Source organism: Dryas octopetala, chromosome 1 (assembly GCF_963921425.1).
Source record: "Dryas octopetala chromosome 1, drDryOcto1.1, whole genome shotgun sequence".
Classification (NCBI taxonomy): domain Eukaryota; kingdom Viridiplantae; phylum Streptophyta; class Magnoliopsida; order Rosales; family Rosaceae; genus Dryas; species Dryas octopetala.
This window is the reverse complement of record NC_141366.1, coordinates 3,135,054-3,157,906: the sequence shown is the minus strand read 5'-3', so window position 1 is coordinate 3,157,906 and position 22,853 is coordinate 3,135,054. Positions and strand designations below refer to the sequence as shown.

The following is a 22,853-nucleotide window of genomic DNA, read 5'->3' as shown; positions in this document are numbered from 1 at the left end:
GTACTGGTAGCAGCCACAATATACAGGATAGATAGATAGGTAGCCACACGAAATATAGTGGTCGAAGTATAGAGAGAGAGAGAGAGAGAGAGAGAGAGAGAGAGAGAGATGGCTAAGAAGGCAGATATGAATAGTAGATGGTCTCTTCAGGGAATGACTGCTCTTGTCACTGGTGGAACCAAAGGAATTGGGTCAGCCTACTTAATCTCTTTCAATTGATTGTCTTTGCTTAATTATCTTTTAAATCTGATAAAATCCATTTCTCTGCTTATTATGTTTTCAATCCAAATGTTTTTCTTTCTAAAGTGCTATATAATTAATATAATTTTATTCAGTGATTTTACATTTTAGTAATTTAATGACTAGTAGATGTTGTTGTACTTAGGTATGCTATTGTGGAGGAATTGGCAGGGCTAGGTGCAACTATACACACTTGTTCTCGGAATGAAGTCCAGCTTAATGATTGCTTGAGCCAATGGAAGATGAAGGGCTTTCAAGTCACTGGATCAGTCTGTGATTTGGTCTCAAGAGCCCAAAGAGAGGAGCTAATAAACAAGGTCTCATCACTGTTTCAGGGGAAACTTAACATCCTTGTAAGTCATTGCATTTTGCATAATAATTTGTAAGAATATAAAGGGAAAATGGGCAATTTGGTCTCTATAATTTGATTATTTTTTTCAGTTAGGTCCTATGTAGTTAAGCTTCATTTTTAATCAAGGACCAATTGAAAAATCTATTTCCTATCAAAAGAGCTAGTATGTCCTCAACTCTTGAGATCTAATCCTTCCCAAAATTTGGGTGTAGATAAACAATGTGGGAACTGCCATTTCAAAACCAACAAATGAGTACACAGCTGAAGATTACTCAGTTTTGATGAGCACCAATCTTGAATCTGCTTACCACATGTGCCAACTTGCACACCCTCTTCTCAAAGCTTCAGGAGCTGCTAACATTGTTTTTATGTCTTCTGTTGCTGGTGTGGTATCACTTGGGGAGATTGGAAGTATATATGCTGCAACAAAAGGTGTTAAATCTCCTTGCATAGTAATTTTGAACTCTATTTAAAAATTGTGTCCAAAAATTGAAGGTTGTGGTTTCAAATTTTTTAATTTCTCTGTTATTATATTTCAGGAGCAATGAACCAATTAGCCAAAAACTTGGCGTGTGAGTGGGCAAAAGATAACATAAGGACCAACAGTGTTGCACCTTGGTTCACCAGAACTCCCCTAGTTGAACCTGTAAGATCCATCATTTCAGAGCTTCCATTATTAAGAGTATTATAAGGTTTTGTTTCTCTCCACCCATTACCATTTCATCTTTGTATGCAGTTTCTCCACAACGAAAAGCTTATGGAGGCTGCCATCTCTAGAACCCCTTTTGGACGCATTGCAGAGCCAGAAGAAGTGTCTGGCTTGGTGGCATTTCTATGCATGCCTGCAGCTTCTTACATAACTGGGCAAACTATTTGCGTTGATGGAGGTTTGACTGTCAATGGCTTCTTCTTCCAAGGACAATGAGTACTTAGAAACAGCACAAAGAAGACCCCTTTCCCAATTTGCAATATTTGTTTGTGGCATATATCATATGTCATATATGTACTCGTGTAGTTCTATTTTCCTTTTTCCCCACAAAACTATTCACTTAAGAACTCATGTAGTCCATATATGTAGTTCTATGGACAACCAAGCAATTGGGTACCCATTTAATAATTTTGGTCTGTGCTTGGGTCATGGGGTGACCCAAAATAGGACCCATGATGTGTTGGTTGATAAAGATGGATCACCCACATGTGGTTTGTAATGGTGGTGGATAGAACATACAGACTTAATGACGTAACTAATGTTCAAGAGAGAGACCCATGGATCAAGTGAAGAATAAGTAAAAGGGATCCATAGCCTAACTTGGTGAAAGCAAACCAAGTTCTCTGTTCTCCAGCCAAATACATATTAATCTTCATTGCATTTAATTATGAGAAATGATGGATGAGTGGACAGTCAATATTTGCCCCTTTGAAAAGCAAAACGTACACATTCTTTGTCTAATTTTTCAAGGAAATGAAAATGCATCGGGGGAGGCTTCAATGGTTCACAAATTGATCTGTTGGAATTGTCCCAGAAGCATGACTCTTATTGTCCTGCACAATTCTATTGTGCCAGTTAGATATGGACACAAATGATTACTAATTTACTATGCATATATAAATGCCTTATTTATGCATGTAATGTTATACAAAATTGGACAAACGAATGGTATATAAACATTTCACAGATAGTTTATGCTTGCATATATAAATAGTATACAAACATTTTATAAATATTGACTTTTCAATATTTTCTTTTTATAAATGATCTTCTACACCACCTAATTTCGGTTATATATCCAATTATAGTTATTTAAAAAATCACTTTGACCTTCTACATGTTAATTGTGTAAAAAATGAAAACATATGTTGTTTTTCTCTTTTATTTGGAGAGGGAGGAACCACATTTTGAACATCTTCAAGAGAAAGAAATATCACTGTACCTAGCTAATAGGAACATAAAACATATTTAAAGGTTTACAAATTTATATTAACTCTATAAAATTTAAAAGATTTAAAATTATATTTCTATGTTGGTATCAAAAAGTTAAGAATAATGCTATACTTACCACATTTTTATACCATCTGACGTGTCATTATTTTATTGGACAAAGTTTTTCTTTTTCTTTTTGGGTTTTTTTATTTATTTTTTAGTATCCAATGTATGAATGCCATGTAAGTTGCCACATAAGGTGGTATGAAATTATGGTATAAAAATGTGGTATATGTAGCACTACTGAAAAGTTAAAGGTGAATGCTATCTATTTTTTCTAATCCACCTTATTTATTGAAGTTTTTCTTTATTATTCTCATTTCACAATATATTTTTATAATTAGAATTATTTATTTTATAGATAATTATTTAAATATCATTAATTAAATTAGAAATTGTTTAATTATGTAATTATTATCAAATAAATAAATAATAAATCAAATTATTATCAAAATTATATATGTATTTAATCACAGTTACAAAACTAATGAAAGATAATTTATATAGTTAAATCTAAAAAATAACCAATTTTTCATCATATACTTAAATTGCGAAATAAGAATAAAGGTGAACGGGAGAAAGTGGATCACATTCTTCAAAATTAAATAATGAAGTGTCCTTGTGCCTACAGCTTGATTTGACATCTACTGGACCCCGCAGACCGTACTGTACCATCTAGCATTCTCCACGCTGTCCATTCATTGATGGCCATGTGTTAAGCAAATCAAAGTTAGTGATTCTGTTCTTGAATCTTTGCCTAACTCAAAATATGAGGGTCCCTACATGTCTCTCTTTTTCTTTATAGCAATGCCAGATATAGAAAGCCACATTCTATACCTTCCTCTTAAAAGAAAAATTAATTCTAAACCTTTTAATCAATTGGGTTAATGATTTATTTACTTTAATACTTAGTTCTAAATTTTAACAAAATTATTTTATTTTTTTAATTGAGATACCATCATCGTATCAAATACAGTATACATCATCATTGGTTTTGATTCGATTAAATGATTTATTCTAACCATCTATGTTGTTTTTGTTGTGTAATAAGTTGTTGGTTGATATTATGAGTTCGTGAAGATCATTCGGAAGCACAACCGCCACAACACATAGTATCAAGCAACAAGTTATTACACAACAAAAGCAATGGCACCTAGCCAACTACCATGGGCTTAGCCTAGCTTGGTGGAAATGTAGCTATCCAAGTAAACCTACTGACCACTCCAATTCAACATATATTTAGCCCATTAAAAAGTGTAAGCCCAATCACTTTGAGTCAGTTAGAATTTGACATTAATCCTTTGTCTTGTATTATGCTTAAACAGTTAAACACATAAAAATGCCATTAAAACTCAAGCACTTCATGCATGCGCAATATGTACTTCCAGAAGCACAGGAAGTACCGAAGTACTTCGGTGACTAATAAAACTATATGAAACACAGTTTTACCACTCGTAATAGCACTCTCAAACGCAACGTTTCGTCAACGAGATTGAATAAGGGCTTTCTTTTTGGAAGGGGAAAGGTTTTTTCATTTTTTTAAGATTCAAAATAACGTTGTAACTTGTAACTCACAATGCGAATGCTTGAAACGTGTTCCTGGTTGGAACAACGAGAGGGACGAGATTTGGACACGCGTAGGGACTAAGATTGCGTCCCTTAGATATCCTATAGGGGTCAACGACGTAGACACCTGGGCCCACTCGTCAATGTATATGCTGCTACGTCGGCGCATCTGATTGGACCACATTTCACAACCGGCATAAAAGCTACAATTTTTTCCATTTTTTTATTTTAACCTCGCCGCAGTCTGGTATTCGAGGACCGGGACAGGTGGCAGCAACTTGTAACATTTTCAAAAGTTGGGAAAAGAATTAAAACCCGAGGAGACGACGCACTGGACCACATGCGTGTCAGCACAGGAAGCTCACTGCCGTCTGGATGTCGAATTGTGATTGGACCACGTAGTGCTTTCGTCCCGGGAGTTAGGTACACGTGTTTCATTTGGACGGATGGGCAGGGAGACGAGTAGGAAGATCAACGGCGGAGAAGCGATGTGTTTCGTTTTAGGCAGAAGAGCAATGCGTCACGGCACCATTGCGCCTGTCCGGTCTACCCGTGACGACGGGCAAGAGAGAGAAAGAAAGAGTGACTTAGAGAGAGAGAGAGAGAAAGAAAGACACTCACTCTCTTCTCTAGTTCTCTCTTGCAGGTCTCCACGTAAAAGCTGTCCATGGGAGTGCTTTAAAAGTTCTCATGAGCGCGCGAGCGTTCTCTTTCACCATCTTGATTTTCTTTCTCCGTTTTTTTGAAAATAATTTTGACAATTAATTTATTACATGAATTAGAGGAGGATTCTGGTACTTCGTTGCAGGGGTGTGATTGATTAATTAATTTTGGAATGGCGGAGATCTGCTGCGGAGTAGTGAGCGAAAGTGAGGCGGCGTCGAGTCCGTGCGAGCCGAGCTCACGTGTGGCCAGGCGGAGGAGGATGGAGATCCGACGGTTCAAGTTCGTCGCCGGCGTGGCATCTCCATCGTCGGATTCGAAAGATCAAAATGCTGAGAAACGCAAGAAACTAGACGCCTTTACGACGTCGGTTTCGCGGGACTGGGAGAACGCCGTGCAGTACTGCGGTGGCGATTCGAAGGAAGAGAAAGTTTCGGTCAAAATCGGTAGTAACAAAGAAGAGATGTCGGTTTCGAGTGCCAAGTCTCCAGCAGTGGATCCAGAAGCCTCCAGAGAGCATCCGAAGTTCGGAATGGCTTCGGTTTGCGGAAGAAGAAGAGACATGGAAGACGCGGTGTCGATTCACCCCTCGTTTTGCCGCCGTGACCAAGAAAACACCGCTGAATTGCATTACTTCGCCGTTTACGACGGTCATGGCTGCTCTCATGTGCGTACCAGTACTAGTCTTGTATAATATATAGAGTTTGAATAAACAAACGGTTTGATTTATTGTTTGAATTATTGGTTTTAGGTGGCGACGAGGTGTAGGGAGCGGTTGCATGAGCTGGTGAGGGAGGAGCTGGAGAGCAAGGAGGAGTGGAAGGGCGCCATGGAGCGAAGCTTCACGCGCATGGACAAGGAGGTGATTGAGTGGACCGAACACGTTGCTGGAGCCAGTTGCCGCTGTGAGCTTCAAACGCCTGAGTGTGAGGCCGTTGGATCCACCGCCGTCGTCGCTATTGTCACGCCGGATAAGATCGTCGTCGCCAACTGCGGTGATTCTCGTGCCGTGCTTTGTCGTAACGGCAAGGCTGTCCCTCTTTCCTCTGATCACAAGGTTGGCTAGTTTCTCACTCTTTTAACTGCACTACAAATTAACTGTTAGAAACTTGTTTGTTTGCCGAGAAAACCGTGGAAAACATGAAGATGAATTTAGACGTGTAGTGTCTGAGAGGAGATGGACCGTTTGATATCCAATAGGGAAATTGCATAGTACATGCGAGTCGATTGTATGGGATGGACGTTTAACGCCAGCGACCGTTGATTTTATTATTCATTATTATTTTGGTGTCAAATCGACGATTAAGAAGCCTCTGATTTCCTCGTGATTCGTGATAACAGCCGGACCGTCCAGATGAACTGAATCGGATCGAGGAGGCGGGTGGCCGGGTCATATACTGGGACGGTCCACGGGTTCTCGGAGTCCTCGCCATGTCAAGAGCCATAGGTACGTAAAATGCGAAAATCGCAATGAGCTTAAATTTTTTGTTTTGTAGAAAATAAAAATAGTAATAATGATTGTGGTGTGATTTTGTCAGGCGACAACTATTTGAAACCGTACGTGAGCTGCGAGCCGGAGGTGACGATCACGGATCGGACGGCGGAGGACGACTGTCTGATCTTGGCGAGCGACGGACTCTGGGACGTGGTGTCAAACGACACGGCGTGTGGGGTAGCGCGAATGTGCCTGAGAGGGAAGGTCCACGCCCGGTCGTCGTCGTCGTGGGAAGGTGAAGGTTCGGGCGCGGCGGAGAATTCGGACAAGGCGTGCTCTGACGCGTCGATGTTGCTGACGAAGCTGGCGTTGTCCAGGCACAGCACTGACAACGTGAGCGTGGTCGTAGTCAATCTTAGGAGCAACACGTAGCTGTGCTCGTCTTGCCACCTTTGAAATTCTTTTTTTCTTGGTTTGGGAGTTTAGGTTTCCTTCCTGTTGGGGTTGGTGACTGTGTTAAGGGCTGTTTTTCAAAGAAAATTTGAAAAAAGAAAAAAAAAATGGTGAGGTGTGACAACGGACGGAAGCTTTATTTGCTGGTCCTTTTGCGTTTTCAATGGAATCTATTTGCTAAAAGGCTTAAGGAAAATATTTATAAAAAAAGAGGGTACAAAATTGTAGTTATATACTTTTATGGAGTAAATATGGTGATAGGCTGATAGCAATCATAGTATTGGTTTTGGTTTCTTATTCCAGTGTTTGCGTAGGTTACGTAACATTTTGAATTTCAAATTCAAGTTTTGATCAACAAAACAATACCCAATTCAAATGTTTCTTATTAGGCTTGCCATTTTCAATTTTAAAGGAAATGTTATTTGTTGGTTATCAAAACAAAAGGTTTTTCATTTGAAAAAAACTCAATGAAGCTTACTGAATTTTTTCGTTCAGTTCTTCAAATAATGTGACATTGCTTTATTCATTAAAATTTAAGTCATATTTTATTCTATTTATTTACAGTAAATAAGATATTAATATGTATACAAAATTCAGTGAGTTTAGTAGAGAATTCAGATAAAGGAATACTGGAAAATCAAAGTGGGACCAAGGAAGGATTCGGAAGATAAAGAAGGATAGTACGATGATAGCATAGGGCCAAACAAGGTCAATAACTCCTTACGGCTTGGCCATACTTGGAAAATAAAGTTGAGAATGGAGATGTGGGTAATCAATCCCAAATTATTTTGGTTCTTTCAATTTCACAGGCTCTTGATCTCAGCCCAGTGCATTGGATTGGCTTGGACAATGACAATGACAGCCACGTATGTCTAATCAACCCATTATCCATGTGGGACTAGGCCTGTGCTGTCTGTAGGCCCATAACCCATTAAAGCTATTTTGAGGATAAAAAGAGCAATAATACTATATTTATTATATTTTTATACCACATTTTTATACTATCTTATGTGTTATTACTTTATTGAACATAAATTTTTTTTTTATTAGTATCCGATATATGAATGTCATATAAAATGCCACATAAAATGGTATAAAAATATGAGATGTCTAACATTATTGTAAAAAGAGAGATCCGATCCGAAGGCAAAAGATCCGGATCCGGATCCAATATTAAAATACCGAATGAAGAATCCTAGAGCACTGAGGCTATAAGCATCATCTGAAGCAGCAAGGGGGAAAGAATAAAAGGAGAGCTTCTTCATTCATGTAAGAAATTGGAGTGCACAAGTGTCTGCATAAAGCTGTCCACTGTTTCCACATTAAGATAAGCTCTAAATGAGAAAATAAATTAAACACAAAAAGGTGGTTGCACACTAGATCAGGTGGGACAGAAACAGAGACCTCCTCTTCCACAATGCTCTTAATTCTAAGAACCCATTTCCTAAAGTCCATTGAGTTCAAAAAAATTCTAGCTACTTTGTCACATCTCCTTGCCGTTGTCATCTTCAATTCCAGTTTTCTTCAGCGCTTTCAACTTTCTGTAACCTGCATCGGTTCCAAATACCCTGAAAGATCATACAAAAATAAAAGACATGAGTATTGAGGCATGGTTAGTATACTTTCAGCTGCATTGCACGTAGACTACCTAAAAGAAAAAGAATGTCCTAAGTAGTTGAAAATGCGCGGCCCATCCGCACAATAAATGGCATTTTCAATGTTCACTGTGCGCATAGGCCTGGTTCGTTAGACCAAAGCATCAAACCATCTCACACCTTCAATGAAGACTTTGGTCTGAACCAACAAGGCCCACCCGCAAAATGAATATTGAAAAAGCAATCAAGAGCCAGTTCATCTCGTCTATTTTAGTCATTTTCAACAATAAGTTGCTTGTATATTCAAAAATAGAAAATTATAGATCTTGCCAGTGCAACTGACCATATATCAGTCATAATAACTCAGTTTATAGAATGAACAAGAATTGGTTTCATGTAGATCAATAATAACACAATTTCATGTTATATTTTGGTTTTTTTTTTTTTCTTATATAATGTTTTGAACAATCAATTAAGGACAGAAAAGGAGTGAAAAAGTTAATTCATAATCTGATCCATCTACTTTTCACTAAAATGGTTCGGGGATAATCTGGCAGTTACTATAGTTTACACCAAAAACATAAAGTAGAAATATTCCCAATGCTTTAAGCAGCATGTTCCAAAAACTTACCTGTCCATGTAAGTAAAAGTTGATGAATAGTTGCCAGACTTGGTAAAGAGCAAACGGTGATGATAGTCATGAAAATCGGCACTGGATGATAATAAAACAAACATTTCAGCAACAAGATAAGTGAACATACATTATATATACATTGCTAAAAGGACCAACCAAGAAGAGAAAAAAAATGCACTCACCCTCCATACAAAGGTAAGAAGTTTGAGAGGCTCCATGGGAAATGGTAACCACAATGTGCCTCAACCGTCTCCAGCACTCTAAGTACCATCCATAACCACAGAGTGATCAGATGGGGCCCAGTTATGGCAGGACCAATGATGGTAGCAAAGCCAAGGAATAATATCTCAGCCGGGTGAGCATATTCAGAAGTTAGTCCAAAAGGAGTAGCATATCTGTACATATTTTAATACACCAATAAGAGTACCCAAAATGCAGCTCACAAAATTATTCAAAACTATTAGCAGCCAATAAATTCACTCATAATTCACACTTACTCGTGATGGACGCTGTGCACATGCTGATACAACCATTTTGTATGCAGAACCCTATGTCCCCAATAGAATACAAAATCCTCTAGGATGAAGTAGAAAATTATTTGTGTTGAAACCACTTTCCTGCAAAACCAAATGGAGAATTTCAGTATCCATGCATATCAAAAGTGTTTCAGAAAGATAATAAAAAAAGCTACGTCCTTCGTTACTTTAAAATGATAATAGCATTAAATTCCACATTGTTATAGAAAATATGCTCTAGCATATAAAGAACCTGAAAATACCAGGACGGCAATGGAAGACTACTTCGCATGCCCATGAATCTGAAGACAGGATATGAAACAATCATAACTGGCAGATTGACACAAAAATGATACAGCAGTAGGCGAGTAATACATCTCTCCTGAGCTGCAGGGCTGTTATTTTTTGTCTGCAAAAAAGTTAGAATCAAGTTATGACTGTTTTTGATAAGTAATAATTTATTGAAAATGCCAAGGGGGTAGCACCTATGTACACAACCTGTATACACACGCAAAGGTACCAAAGAAACATGTATAAAGAAGAAATTGTTTTAATGAATCTGCAAAAGAGTTAGCAAGAGCCCAACTAGTCCATTCAAACAGCCCCCTCGACATATTTTCCTTTAACTCCATGATAGCGTGCTCCTTCCCATCAACTTCCCCACTCCATGAAAAGACCAAAATAGGCATAACAGACATACCCTCGTACTCTTCTATTCCACTTTGTGGAAATTTGAAACTGCCAACCCATCAATACTTCACTGACCAAACTAGGTAAAACCAAAGTCACCCCAATCAAATAAAACAGATAGCCCATTATGCCCAGATCAATGAACCAGTGTAAGGTGTGAGTTGTGACAAAAGATGATTCAACCCTCCTCTGCCAAGCTACACAAAATAACACCTATTGACCAAAATCCTTCCTCTTAACTACAAATTTGCAAGAGTGTCAGCTGCAGTCCATGTGTAAAAGGCTCGTTTACAGGTCCACTTGTCCCCTAAACCTCCCACCAAGGAAACAAAAACTGAGACAACCCCAATAAGGCCCAGCAGAAAGCTTTCTTCCTACTACCATAAGTTTCATACAACTACATCCTCCCCATCACCTACGCTTTAACATCATACAAAGCCTTCAAAAAATCTGCAACTAACTCCATCTCTCAACCATTAAGACTTCTAAAAAAAATTGGACTCCAAGCCACATCTGTCCCTAAGTCTCCAAATAATTACAAACCAACGCTTCCTTATCTGCAGCTATAATAAACAGAGCTGGAAATGCATTCTTGCTGACATTTACCACTAACCAGAGGGATCTTTGAGGAAGGAAAAGAAACTTCATTACCTGAAAAATTAAAAAATCACGAGAATAATTACTCTAAGAGCTGAGTCAAGAGAGATGAACCTGAATCTTGTACTTGCTCAGCCATCCTGCTCTCTCAAGAAATATAAAAGGGAGTCCAGATAAGAAGAAAACACTCTCATGGAGAAAGAAACTTCCTAGACATGCCAGTTGAAAGTCGCTGAAATTTGTGATCAGATACTGCATTATAAAGAAAAGAAGAATTTCACAAAGTAAAATAAATATAAAATAACAATAGAGACCATTAGGAGCATGACGCAAGAAAAATCATCATTCCAGACAACAAGAGTTGCTAGAGAGAAATCAGTTACATTTACCTTTCAACTAGGAAGTGGTAAAGGTAACATTCACACACCAATAGTTCCAGAAAATTATTCTAGCCATGCATGGTGATGAAAGCAAGGAACAACCAAGATACCATATTTAGAAATATAGACCTAAAATAATAAAAAGAATGAAAAATAAGAAAAAAAAAAATTGCCATCATTTAGCACCTAGGATATGGTAACACCTGCCTAAGCACAGTGTTGCTCATAACCAAGACTCAGATCCCAATCCATGTGATCCAGGGCCCTAAGATACAATAGAAAGACATTGGGAGTTTGAAAAAGGAGTATGGTCTCATATAATATACAACTAGGACAGACGGACCCTGTCCTTCTTTCTTATAAGAAACAAATATAAGGATTATCTACTTAAATTGTATATCATCTCTAGACCTGTTTCGGCACCTAAAAAAAAAGTTTCCTTGTCTAAAGAAATGCACTAATATAGATGCTCTAATTCAACTATATAGCATTGGTGGTTGTGGTGTTACTAACCTTAGTTCCTTGTTTCTTAATTCAATTCAACCCCACCTACCAACCGTTAAAAAACAAAAAAGAAAAAGAAAGAAGGAATGGATAATTTTGATATTCTTGAGTCAAAATCTAAAAGCGGTTGATAATGAGACCTGTCAAATATAGAAGCACAATCTCCATTTGCACAGAATGTTTACTAAACACGAAGTACTAGTCAATCCTAGACTATCGGCTCGTATACCAATTTTCAATCCACATACGTTCAGGTACAGCTCTTAATCAACTAATGAAAAGTGAAATACAATAATACCACTTCAATCTATATTGCTTCACATCCAAGCATCATATGGCTAACACTGTTGACCGCAAATTACACAAACCTGCTTCTGTTTGGAGGAACATAATCTTAATAAAGCATCTCAAATCCTTGCCTGATCCAATCATGAACACCTAATGCTGCCCTAAAGTCACTATAATGGAAAAAGACCCAAAAATAAAGAAGGAAAAAGGAATCAAATAACCCCATAACCAGTAACCACAATATCCAAATGCACTAGGCACATCAAATCATTACGTTATCCCTCAAACAGATAATACGACTTCAATATATTGCTTCACATCCAAACATTATAAGAGTAACACTGTTTGACCACAAATTACACGAGCCTGCTTCTCTTAAAGAAAAATAATCTTAATAAAAATCTCCAAAATGCACACCTGATATTAATCGTGGACACCTAATAGGCTAATACTTCCACAATGTCACTATCCCTCATCCATATTACTTTAAAAAATGGAAGAAGAAAAAAAAAAAAAAAAAAAAAAAAAAGAACCCAATAAACCCCATTACCTGACAGTAACCACAATATCCAAATGCACTAGGTAGATCAAATCATTACGTTATCCCACAAAAAAGGTAAACATAAAACACCAATCACACCCATCACAACCCACATGCCAGCATTATTTGCATATAAACACACATGGGTTTTTAACACAGGAATTCCAAAACAACAAATGGCCAACAAAGAGATCAAATCTGGGTCCAAGAAAAAAACAAAAAAACAAAGCAGGAAAAGCCTTGACCAAACTGAAAAAGTAAAAGGGTGAGTGGTAGAGTAAGTACCCGCCAGCCAGATTCAATAATCGAAGCCATGTAAGCTTGAGATGGAGGTGAAGAAGAAGAAGTTGATATCTGAGAAAACAAGGAATGTGGTGGTAGTGGTACACCCTGGAGTGGAAGCTGAGTAAGAGGAGGCACCCACGAGATGAGAGACACACACACACACGCACTGGGAGACAGACTGTCCAAGGGAATCTGGGCTCTTTAGATTTGGGCCCTTTTGTTTATATACAAAACCAAACCAATGAAGCCGATGCTGACGAGCGGAGTTCAGACTCTGCACGTCTGTCAGTATGGAGTTTTTTGGTGCATTCTGTGTACAGTGCAAACCCAAATTGATTTGAATTTATTTCTTGACCCAATTGATCAGATTTTACTTGGGGAAGGATCACATGGCTTACAGTAATTATCTGAATTATATAGTGGGGTAGGTAGCTTCTCCAATTTTGATGAAAATTTTGGCATATGTGTCATGTGTGTCTCTCAGTCAGTAAATGTACATAATTTAGAATTTAGAATCAAATAGGATTAGGGGTTTATAAGTCATCTTAAGCTTTCAATTTATACAATCCTAAAAAATTAGTTCTAAGGGTAAGTCCAAGTTTAGATTTATAAACAAAAGGAAAAAAATAAAAAATAAAGAAGTTTAGACAATAGCTCTAGAGTTTGTACTTTGTACATTGTGAGGTCACTTTCTAAGGTTTGCCGAACCTTTACATAATTATTGAGAACGTGTGGGATACAGAACTACACGTGTTCAAGTAATTAATAGGCTGCCAATGTGCAGCAAAACAGCAAAAGTAATAGTAGAAGGGTCATTATGTAAAAAAAAAATAGTAGAAGGATAAAAAGAAAGTAGAAGAATTGTATTTGCACTTAGCAGTACGACAAATGTATTGTATTTGCCTATTTGGTGACACATTATCAACTATATATTTATTAATAGTAGAACAATTCTGGTAATACTTGTAACAAGTAGGCGACTACGACTATAGTTGAAAATTTCAAAGACCTGCTCAACAGATTTTCTTCAATTCCATGCCAATATCTACCCACACTGCAAACAAAGTGGCGCAACAAGCGTTGTTTGTTAATGCTGAACAAGTTTGGATTGAGGATATTCTTACGTGGGTTAGTTACTTTTTATTTTTTCTAGCCATAAAAGATGTAATTCACTTAATTGTTTATTAATGAAAATTTTCATTTTATGATCTTATTAAAAAAAAAGGTTTATTGTTGTTTGAGCACACGCAGCAAAATTTGTAAATCCGGATATTTTTGTGAGAGGTGTGGCCGTCTCCACGTAAGAGGTGCTCACACTCTAGACTTTGTTTTCTGTTTTATAGTGAACGCCACATGCTGCTTCACACAAAGCATAGTGACAACTCAGTATGTCCAAATGGACACAGCCAGGTCATAGCCTTATTTCCAGGCCAATCTTTTGAAACTATATAATCAACTATATAATCGAAAAATCGGAACTCTTCATTCGGCTTCAATAAGACTCTTTATAATGCTCAACACGCCTCTAGGCTGTAGCTCATGTCTCATATCTTGTCCCTTTTCTTTTAACACACAGATTGGAAGGGATAAGAAACATCCACCAACCACACCTATAACGTATAACATATTTTAGACAGATTTCGTAAAATATATAAATTCATGATTCATCTCCACAGTTTCTTTATTTGGATTTCCTCAGCGTGAGATGAGCTTTCACTTCATTCCCAGTGCCACTTTTAGGCGTGAAGAAAATGACATTATACCAATTCCTTCCCAATAACCATCCCTCCTTTTGCTTTATAATCACTCCCAAATCCCTTCCCAGCTGAAGATTAGCTCACCCCTCACCCTCTACTCTTCTCTAATGGAGGGCCTCATACCCTTCGTATACAGGCTTATAGTTCAGAATGGGGCTGGTGAGCAACCAACAATGGCAGGGTCCTGTTACAGTGAACTGCCTGCATCGCCTTACATAAGTCTTCCGGCGGATTCAACAAGCTCCAATCAGTTAGGAATCCAACTCCTCTTGTCTGAATGTCTCTTGTCTTCAGCTTCGACTATGAGCCCTCCCCAAAGCTCCCATCTCATTGCCCCTGCTGGGACCCTGTTCCCTGCTCCTCCTCCTCCTACCTCCAACCAACTCCTATCCTGACAACATCGATGGTAGCAGTCTATTGTGGCAAAATCAGAATTGACTGTTCAATTTCTAGTCTTCCCCCTTTGAATGCAAACTGTACTTGGTGTTTCTTACAAATGAACAGATCAATAAATGAATGTCAATCAGATGAATGATAGACTTTTCGGGAACAATTTAAAACTGTAAAGGCCAATATCAAGGGGCTGCATAACACTGGTGCAAAACCAAACATTCCATGATTCATTTGCAAGCAATGTGGACTAAACTCCTTGAATTCATTTGGTAGAAGCAAACGTGTAAGGCCACATTGCGATTGAAAACGAATTCAAGCATACCATCTAAAGGGTTTGCTTGATGCAACTCATATTAATCCAGTACTTGTACAAGCAACTTTTACTTTGGCCACCTTGTACAAGCAACTTTGAATAACCAAAGAGGGCAACAATATATTAAAAATAGATTTAAGTTAAAGCATCTGAACAAAAACATTACAGGACCCAAATCCTGCAAAACATTCTTAATGCAAATATCTTTAAAGACTAAAAGAACAGAGATGAAATGGAGGGATGAGTGCTCTAATTTGTCCTCGGTGTAGCCCATTCAACCCTGAGGATGAGATTGTCATAACCATATCCATTCAGTTTGTTGATCGCCCTCTGGGCATCTTCCCTGTTAACAAAGTTAACAAATCCAAATCCTCTACTAATGCCAGTCCTTTGATCAATAGCAACGTAAACTCGACTGACATTACCAAAAGGCCGGAAAAGTTCAAGCAAGTCAGGCTCCCGTGTGTCCTCTGAAAGATTGGTGACACGAACAGAGTTCTCATCATTCCTTCGTCTCATATCAGTTCCCCTGCTCTCAGCCCCTGCTCTCAAGCCTGGAGGAACATATGTACTCTTGCCAGTGCCAGCAGCTGCAGCTGTGCCCTCAGATGTAGGAGGCTTATCACTAAATGCTTCAGACTGTGGGGCAAGATCCTTGTATGGACACCTTGAAGTCCAGTGGTCACCCTTCTTACCACAAGTCCTACAAACCATGAGAACAGCACCTCCTTTGCTGAGTTGCGCCAGAGAGTCTCCTGCAGCCTTTGGTTCTTCTGCCTTGCTACCTGTTTGGAGTTCCATAGTTAAATACAAAATAAAAAGGGAATGATGATGATGATAATGACAAAGCCCAAAAAATTAGTTACTGTGACCACTTGGCATTGAATAATAAAAAACAAATCTACATTATCTCATAAGAAGAGCAAAAATGAATCTATGATGACAAATATAAATAGACAAATTGCAGATGCAATGAGATCTGTAAGGCCATATCAAAATTAGTTACTTCATACATCATGCACAAACCAAAATGACTTGACTGGAGACGTTATCTTCAAACATGGAATTGATCCAACAAATTTGGCACTATATCAACTCTAAGAAAGTAGCCGACAATTGTTCCTCTAAGCCTAGAAAAACCATATAACCACAAGGCAAACCCAAACTAAAGGACCCAAGTACCGGTGTCGGAAGGCACAGCTGAATTTGTCTTATTACACAAACTTAAATACATGTATAATTGTCTGTATAGAGTTATAAAACATTAAGCCAATCAGACAAATTTTTGGCAAATAATTCCCATAACAATGGATAAATGAAGGCTAGAAAAGACATATTAGGTAAGGTATACAGATTACTGAGTCGTACACTAAAGTAAGCAATTGGTCATTTAAACAAATCCCCTTTAATTTTTCCATTCCCTTCTTCCTATACAGCACTTGTCCCAAACAGACAAAGCACTAATAATTAATATCCCTTGAACTTGAAAAAAGTGAGGGAAAGAAGAGGAAAATGCTCAGTAATGGTTAAGTTATTAATTAATTTACTTTCCACTCCCGCCTTCTTCAGAACAACTTAAGAAAAAACTGTCCAATTCAGGTAGAGCTTAATTTGTTGAAGTAGCAAATCCATGTGACCTACTTCAAATACTCTTAAAAACATATTTCATGGATTATTGACAAAACTAACAGAAAAATTCATAACCACCAAAATTTTGTCAAAAATACCCCCAACTGGCCTCCTTTGTACAAAAAAAAAAAAAATTCAATTAACCTATGGAGCAACTAACTCAAAATTTTCCTCCAAAAAAGTTTAAATCTTTTTATATTTCTAACAAACTATTTTCAATCACCAAAGCAGTATTCTTTTATGCTCAAAATCAAATATAATTACAACGAAATCCTACCACATAAACCAAAGGAGAATGTTCTCAATATGATACACAAAATTTAGGTATAAAATTAAATTATCGCACCAAATATCCAAAAAAAACAGAGCGTAAGCAAATTCCAGATAATCTTCATCAAAAACCCTAGAACAGAAAACACATATCAACAATACCAATCCGGAAACCGCAGAAGAAGAATTCATACCAGGAGCCCTAGGGCGCTCGAGGAGGATCTCTTCGGTGGAGACCATGGTGAGCCTCGCACCGACATCCTCATGAACAGCATCGCCGAACTTGGGCCAGGAGCGGCGCTCCACGGCCCGCTTACTGAGCCGAGCGTTGGCGAGTTTCCGAGTCCGCGTGGTGGTGGTGATCTTGACCTTATTGCCCTCGTCGTTGAACTTGTACTCAATCACCTTCTTGATCCCGTTCTCGTCGGGACCAATCACCTGCTTCGGCGGCAGAAGGAAGTCCAGGTCCTCCCCGTCGTCCTCCTCGAGCTCGCCCCACCGGAGCTTCGCCGGTTGGGCCGGGTTTTGACCCTGGGCCGATCCGGGTCTCACTAGGGCCATGGCTGTGTGCGCGAAAGAGATAGAGAGATTGAAAGAGTTGGGGATTTTAGGTTAGGGCTTGGCGTTTTGGTTGGGAAGCTGAGAGTGTCGAGCGTGCGAGATAAAGGAGGGTTTGGGTTTTCGTTTTCGTACGTGCCCTTATTATCAGTGTTGGTACGTGGCGTGATTCTAGTGGTTGTGATTTTGTGCGTACATGGAGCTGGCTGCAGTGGATATTGAGAGTCTTGGGCCTTTTTGGGCTGGAAAATTGATCAATTACGCCTAAATGTAAAAATATACCAGAGTGGTGTTGAGTTGATCACCCCATTTCAAAATTTCAATTTTACTTTTTAAAATAAAAAATTTTAATTTTGTTCGTCGAGTCATTCGAGAGTTATTTACTAAAATATTTTAACAGTTATCTGCTGAATATTGGTGGATAATCATCAAATGAAAATGAAAAAGACATTTGACAGTTATCTGCTGAAATGCTTGTGTTTATTCGACACTTATCTACCGAACATTGGTGGATGTTTCGGTAGATAACCACCGAATAGATCTGAGTGATGTCATCATGTTTTTGTAATAAAGGGTAAAATAGGAAAAAAAATTAGGCACCCTAAAAATTGGACAAAATATGTTAGAGTGGTCAACTTAACATCTGAGGGTGGTCTGCATAACCTCACTCAATATACAATTTAGGGACCAGATAGGTGATGGGCTTATGTGGTGGGGGTTGGGTTTGTGTGGTGTGAGTTTTGGGAAGTTTAATTAAGGAAGAGAATGAAACTGATTGAGTAAGGGGTACCTGCACACACACGGGTTAGTAAGTTCTAGAAAGGTTTTTTTTTTTTTTTTCTAGTTCCTAGCTCAAAACGACAAGATTTTTTTTTTTTTTTTAAAGGCTAGCTATTGAACTGGTTTGAACCAGTCCGGCGATGGGCAGCTTCTCTCAGCCTGAGAGAAGTAAGGCCGTGAGGGTCGCCGTCTAGAGAGAGGGGGTCGTCGTCCAAAGAGATGGAATGTTGTGGGCTTCTCAGCTGGTCGTCGGGGGGTTTCCCGACCCCTCATGTTTGTATGTGGATCCGTCCCTAAATCTATATATTTGTGTGAGGAGCAATTCGGTCTAAAATAACCTAAAGAATCAAATTGTGCATATAAGAAAAGAGGGCTGCTATTTGCACACTTTTTTTTTTTTCTTTTTGCACACCCTTCTTAATAAAAAAAATATATCAATGAGAAAAGACTAACACACCCCTCTTTTCTTAACACACCCCAATCAGACAAAAAAAATTTCAGACCCGCACAACCCAGTCGGACTGCGACCCGACCCGGCCAGATCTTCGCCGTCCGGCCACCTCCCGACGCGAGACCTGTTGGGATCTCTTCGTCTTGGCGGCGCCGACCTCCCTGTGAGGTCCAATCCTTCATCCCGCCGCCGTACAATCCGGATCGAAGCTGAAAAGCTTTGGCTGCCGCGACTTTCTTCGCTGATTCCGGTCGTTTTTTGCCACCAATGGAGGGGGGAGTGGTCGGATGAGGGGGGGAGGGGCTGGGTGAAGGGGCGGAGTGATGGGGGTGAGGGAGGGGGAGGTGTGTGTTGGTCTGAGTTGGGTGAGGGAAAGAGGGAGGGGTGTGTTGGACTTTTTTCTTTAGTTTTTTATTTAAAAAAAAAAAAAAGTGTGCAAATAGCAGCCCTCTAAAAAAATCAAAATTGTTAACTTATAATAACATAGGTGAAAATGATAAGCTCCTTATTAAATTAGTGATTTTAGAAGGTTCTCATGGTTAAATATTTGTGTCTCTACTTTAACCATTTGATTATCAGCCAAAGAGGTTTTTTTCTTCAACATTTTTAGAGAAAACCAAAGATGATATAAACTGAAAGCGCATAAACTAGATTGGAAGTTACTGATGTCAATAAAAATAGCTTACAAATATTTCGTCATTTTGCTGGATTATCATATGTGATCAAAGTGGGGAAATTATTGGAATAGAATAGTAAAACATAACTTTGGATCATAGATCACAGCAAAGTATAGTGGTTTGTAAACTAGGTTAAGCAGCCTGAGAGTAGGTCATAGCTAGGTGTCACCCCAAGCTTTGTACTAAAATCTTTTAAAACTTTACATTCTTTGTTTTGTACCAAAAGAAAAAAAAAAGATGGAAAGAGACAACCGTATAAAGAAAGCAACGTAATAATAGCAAATTGAAATATAAAAATTCATTGATTCAAATGCAAAACTTCTCTTATTTCACAAACAACACACATTAATTAACCAAATCAGCAGAGGATCCGAATGAATTCATTCTAGGATTAGCCTGACTTTAGCGGCCAGCTCATAGATTCCATTACAATATCACATTGTCCACTCCTTCACTCTTCACATTAATCATAATTTCATAAAACAATAACAATAACATAAAAAAAAAGAGAGGAAATTATCATCCCCTTAATTCATCCAGAAAAAAAAAAAAAAAAGATATTATCAGAAAATAATTGAACAAAATTGCAAAAGCGCACCAACTTAATTTGAAAAGTCATCAACCACCCCCATCTCCGCCACCATGAGCACTACCACCACCAGCATCGCCGGCATCCGTAGCAGACACGCTGGCTGCAGTCATGACAGCCACAGCCACGCCGACATCGTTGCTTGAGGCGGCAGTGGGGGCGGTGGGTCCACCATGAGCATCATCAGCCGTTGAAACAGCATGTCTTGATGATCTGGTCTTGCCACTCCGACGAGAGCTGGAGTGATGAGATTCATCATCATCTTCTTTGTGTTTGCGGCCTGCAGGGATGCAGAAGCAAATGGTTTTTTGGCTCTTCATCACTGAATTTGATGAATTATCACCAAAACATGGTATTAATTACTTTGCCTCTTCTCTTCTCCTCTTTGTTTATGAGAGACGCTTAATCATTAAAAAGGGTTGCCAAGGCACCACTGATTAACATGAATTTCTTATTTAACAAGTTTTGATCATGACGAATATGTTACAATAATTGTTTTAACTTTCTCCTTTTGTATTGTTCTATTTTCAAATGGGTTCAAAGTGCTTTATTTTACCAACCACATTTGATTGGTCTCACATCTTGATTATACTTGATACTTATATCAATGATTGCTTATCAGCCGGCCAGCTGTGCAACACTGAATGGCCATTGCTAATCAACTTTTGTGGCATATATCTTCATTTATTGTAGAATACACCAAGACACTAATACACTAATCAGTTAGATAACTTAGATGTTATTACACTAATACATCTAACTTTGATTTACAAATTTAAACAATACTATTAGAAACAAAACCCGTTGATTCAAGGATTACAAAGGAATTAGTGACATACAAATTTGCTATAATTATTTATTTATTTTTTATAGTAGTCCCATTAATTCAAGCTATGGTAATAATACTATGTTATATTTGATAAAAAAAAATAAAGAAGATAATATTATGCTATAAAGGCTAAAGCTATGGGAATGATTAAAAAGCTGAGATTCCTTAGAAGTTGAAATCGACAAAAGAATTGATTAATTTAATCTAATTAAAAAAAAAAAACATGATGATTAACGAGAATTGAGGAGGCATGTATCACAGAGAAATCTCACCTATTGATAGATGACAAGTGATCCCTTCAACCAATTTTTAGTGCTTTGTGTTTATATTTGGAGTTGGGCTGGGTGCAATGGATCGGGCTCCTTCTATAACGATTCATTATCACACAGCCCAACATTATAGACAAACACAAAACCATACATTCACTTGAGGAATAATTCTGAAATTGTTGAGTGAAACCAAGATTTGCCATGAGAAGGCAAACATGAGTAAGCTGTTGGGCGTGGTGGTTTCACCCACATTGGCTTGCTCCATAACACAACATCTCTGTTTCGAGCGACTCCAACTGTTTCGCAAGCCAACACCCACCAAACAACACTGTCTTGCTTCTATCTCCTATCACGGTTGATGGATCTAACTCTGTGTTCACCTCAAGCAATGCCTGACGGGCGTGGCCTTTTCCATTAGTTAGAGATTGCTTGATAGATAGGGTAAGCTAACGGATGCGTTTGTTTGCTTAACCAGTATAATGTCCAATCTGTGAAAACTAGGACAATGATGGCATATAGCTCAAGAGTAATAGCTCCAACAATCAACAAGTAAGTTAGAATTTGGTCAATGGTGAGATAAAGCTTCTTATCAATGATGAGACAAAAGATCACAAGTGTAGAAATGTAGCAAACTAGGCTGATGAAACGGAAAATGATACCTGTCCGAGAATACACATCATACATAAAACCAAGCTCAACCTCTATTAGTAAGCTCATTGTCCTCTAATGAGTAAGCAGTAATGGTGTCTGGGCCACCAAGGTGAACCAGAAGAAACGGTGCCCAAAAAGCCATGATCATCAGGCTGTTTGGATGTGAGGAATTTTCTTCGTCTCCTTGGAAGTTGGAGATCATTCCAAGGACCACAGTAGCAACCCAATCTGCTGATAAATATGCCATCCATGTCACAATTTTTACCCAGTTTTGAGCAACGTACTTTCGTCGACTCCCAAAAATGATTAGAACAGTTTGTAAGCATAGGCTGCTTATGACCATTACCCGGAGGTTCCATTCGTTCCATAATTTGCACCAGATTTCTCATTTTTATGAATGTTAAACTGGTGGCAACTAAAATTCAACGAGTTAACTGATATAAGAAATGAGAGTTGGGAAACTATATAGCACTGGGTTTTTGCCTTTCCATAACTGAAATGCCTTGTTTGACCACCCAGAAACAGAGAAAAACATTGGATTAGTTTTAATATTGAATTGAATTATTCAACCCAAAGTGGTTTGTTCCTTGGTAGTGCCAATTTATTATATACAACCAACATTTGTAGACTAATCGTGATCAATCTTAACATGGAAATATAATTATAGCTACTGAATTTCCACATATAATAAGTTAATAACTACGAATATTGAAAATTAATATATGTTTCTGCTATTAATTTTCTTATTAATTAGTTCCCCACTTGCCTTAACCTTTTCTTAAATAGAATAGGTCAAAGACCTACATCACTGAACAGTTTTGCTATATATTAGTCATTCTTGTTATTTATTAGTCTGTTTCTCACTTGCCTTAACCCTATTCTTAAATAAAATAGAACACCGAGACCTTGACTAAGTTTCTCACTTGCCTTAACCCTTTTCAGATGTAACATTCAACTTTATAACCACA

The 22,853-nt window shown here is 38.2% G+C and overlaps 4 protein-coding genes across 4 annotated transcripts; 2 read left to right on the top strand and 2 right to left on the bottom strand.

Moving 5' to 3' along the window:
• Positions 1-111: 111 nt before the first annotated feature.
• LOC147296496 (tropinone reductase homolog At2g29290-like) lies at positions 112-1,853 on the top strand. The gene is made up of 5 exons (XM_086229825.1): positions 112-191; positions 386-593; positions 805-1,024; positions 1,132-1,238; positions 1,329-1,853. The coding sequence occupies exons 1-5, from the start codon at positions 127-129 to the stop codon at positions 1,515-1,517; spliced, it is 789 nt and encodes a 262-aa protein (XP_086085951.1). The 5' UTR covers positions 112-126; the 3' UTR covers positions 1,518-1,853.
• A 3,121-nt stretch (positions 1,854-4,974) lies between these two features.
• Positions 4,975-6,739, top strand: HAI1 (PP2C protein (Clade A protein phosphatases type 2C)). Its single transcript, XM_086255917.1, has 4 exons — positions 4,975-5,469; positions 5,554-5,859; positions 6,144-6,249; positions 6,341-6,739. The coding sequence occupies exons 1-4, from the start codon at positions 4,975-4,977 to the stop codon at positions 6,667-6,669; spliced, it is 1,236 nt and encodes a 411-aa protein (XP_086112043.1). The 3' UTR covers positions 6,670-6,739.
• Positions 6,740-7,928: 1,189 nt separating this feature from the next.
• LOC147296494 (methylsterol monooxygenase 2-2) lies at positions 7,929-13,031 on the bottom strand. Its single transcript, XM_086229824.1, has 7 exons — positions 12,720-13,031; positions 10,836-10,973; positions 9,698-9,843; positions 9,417-9,536; positions 9,102-9,314; positions 8,917-8,997; positions 7,929-8,258 (listed from the first exon to the last, which is right to left on the bottom strand). The coding sequence occupies exons 1-7, from the start codon at positions 12,747-12,749 to the stop codon at positions 8,174-8,176; spliced, it is 813 nt and encodes a 270-aa protein (XP_086085950.1). The 5' UTR covers positions 12,750-13,031; the 3' UTR covers positions 7,929-8,173.
• A 2,245-nt stretch (positions 13,032-15,276) lies between these two features.
• Positions 15,277-17,739, bottom strand: EIF3G1 (eukaryotic translation initiation factor 3G1). The gene is made up of 2 exons (XM_086229581.1): positions 17,276-17,739; positions 15,277-15,967 (listed from the first exon to the last, which is right to left on the bottom strand). Exons 1-2 carry the CDS (start codon positions 17,640-17,642, stop codon positions 15,432-15,434), a joined length of 903 nt encoding a protein of 300 aa, XP_086085707.1. The 5' UTR covers positions 17,643-17,739; the 3' UTR covers positions 15,277-15,431.
• Positions 17,740-22,853: the final 5,114 nt, after the last annotated feature.

Excerpts from the sequence above, each read along its gene's own strand:
- LOC147296496 (XM_086229825.1), top strand. The coding sequence starts at position 127 with ATGAATAGTAGATGGTCTCTTCAGGGAATGACTGCTCTTGTCACTGGT. Across the intron at positions 192-385 it reads GGTGGAACCAAAGGAATTGG|GTATGCTATTGTGGAGGAAT; the intron begins GTCAGCCTACTT and ends TGTTGTACTTAG. Across the intron at positions 1,239-1,328 it reads GAACTCCCCTAGTTGAACCT|TTTCTCCACAACGAAAAGCT; the intron begins GTAAGATCCATC and ends CTTTGTATGCAG.
- EIF3G1 (XM_086229581.1), bottom strand. The coding sequence starts at position 17,642 with ATGGCCCTAGTGAGACCCGGATCGGCCCAGGGTCAAAACCCGGCCCAA. Across the intron at positions 15,968-17,275 it reads CGAGCGCCCTAGGGCTCCTG|GTAGCAAGGCAGAAGAACCA; the intron begins GTATGAATTCTT and ends AACTCCAAACAG.
- LOC147296494 (XM_086229824.1), bottom strand. The coding sequence starts at position 12,749 with ATGGCTTCGATTATTGAATCTGGCTGGCGG. Across the intron at positions 9,844-10,835 it reads TGAGCAAGTACAAGATTCAG|ACAAAAAATAACAGCCCTGC; the intron begins GTTCATCTCTCT and ends ACTTTTTTGCAG. Across the intron at positions 9,315-9,416 it reads GTGCACAGCGTCCATCACGA|ATATGCTACTCCTTTTGGAC; the intron begins GTAAGTGTGAAT and ends AAATATGTACAG.
- HAI1 (XM_086255917.1), top strand. The coding sequence starts at position 4,975 with ATGGCGGAGATCTGCTGCGGAGTAGTGAGCGAAAGTGAGGCGGCGTCG. Across the intron at positions 5,470-5,553 it reads ACGGTCATGGCTGCTCTCAT|GTGGCGACGAGGTGTAGGGA; the intron begins GTGCGTACCAGT and ends TATTGGTTTTAG. Across the intron at positions 5,860-6,143 it reads CTCTTTCCTCTGATCACAAG|CCGGACCGTCCAGATGAACT; the intron begins GTTGGCTAGTTT and ends TCGTGATAACAG.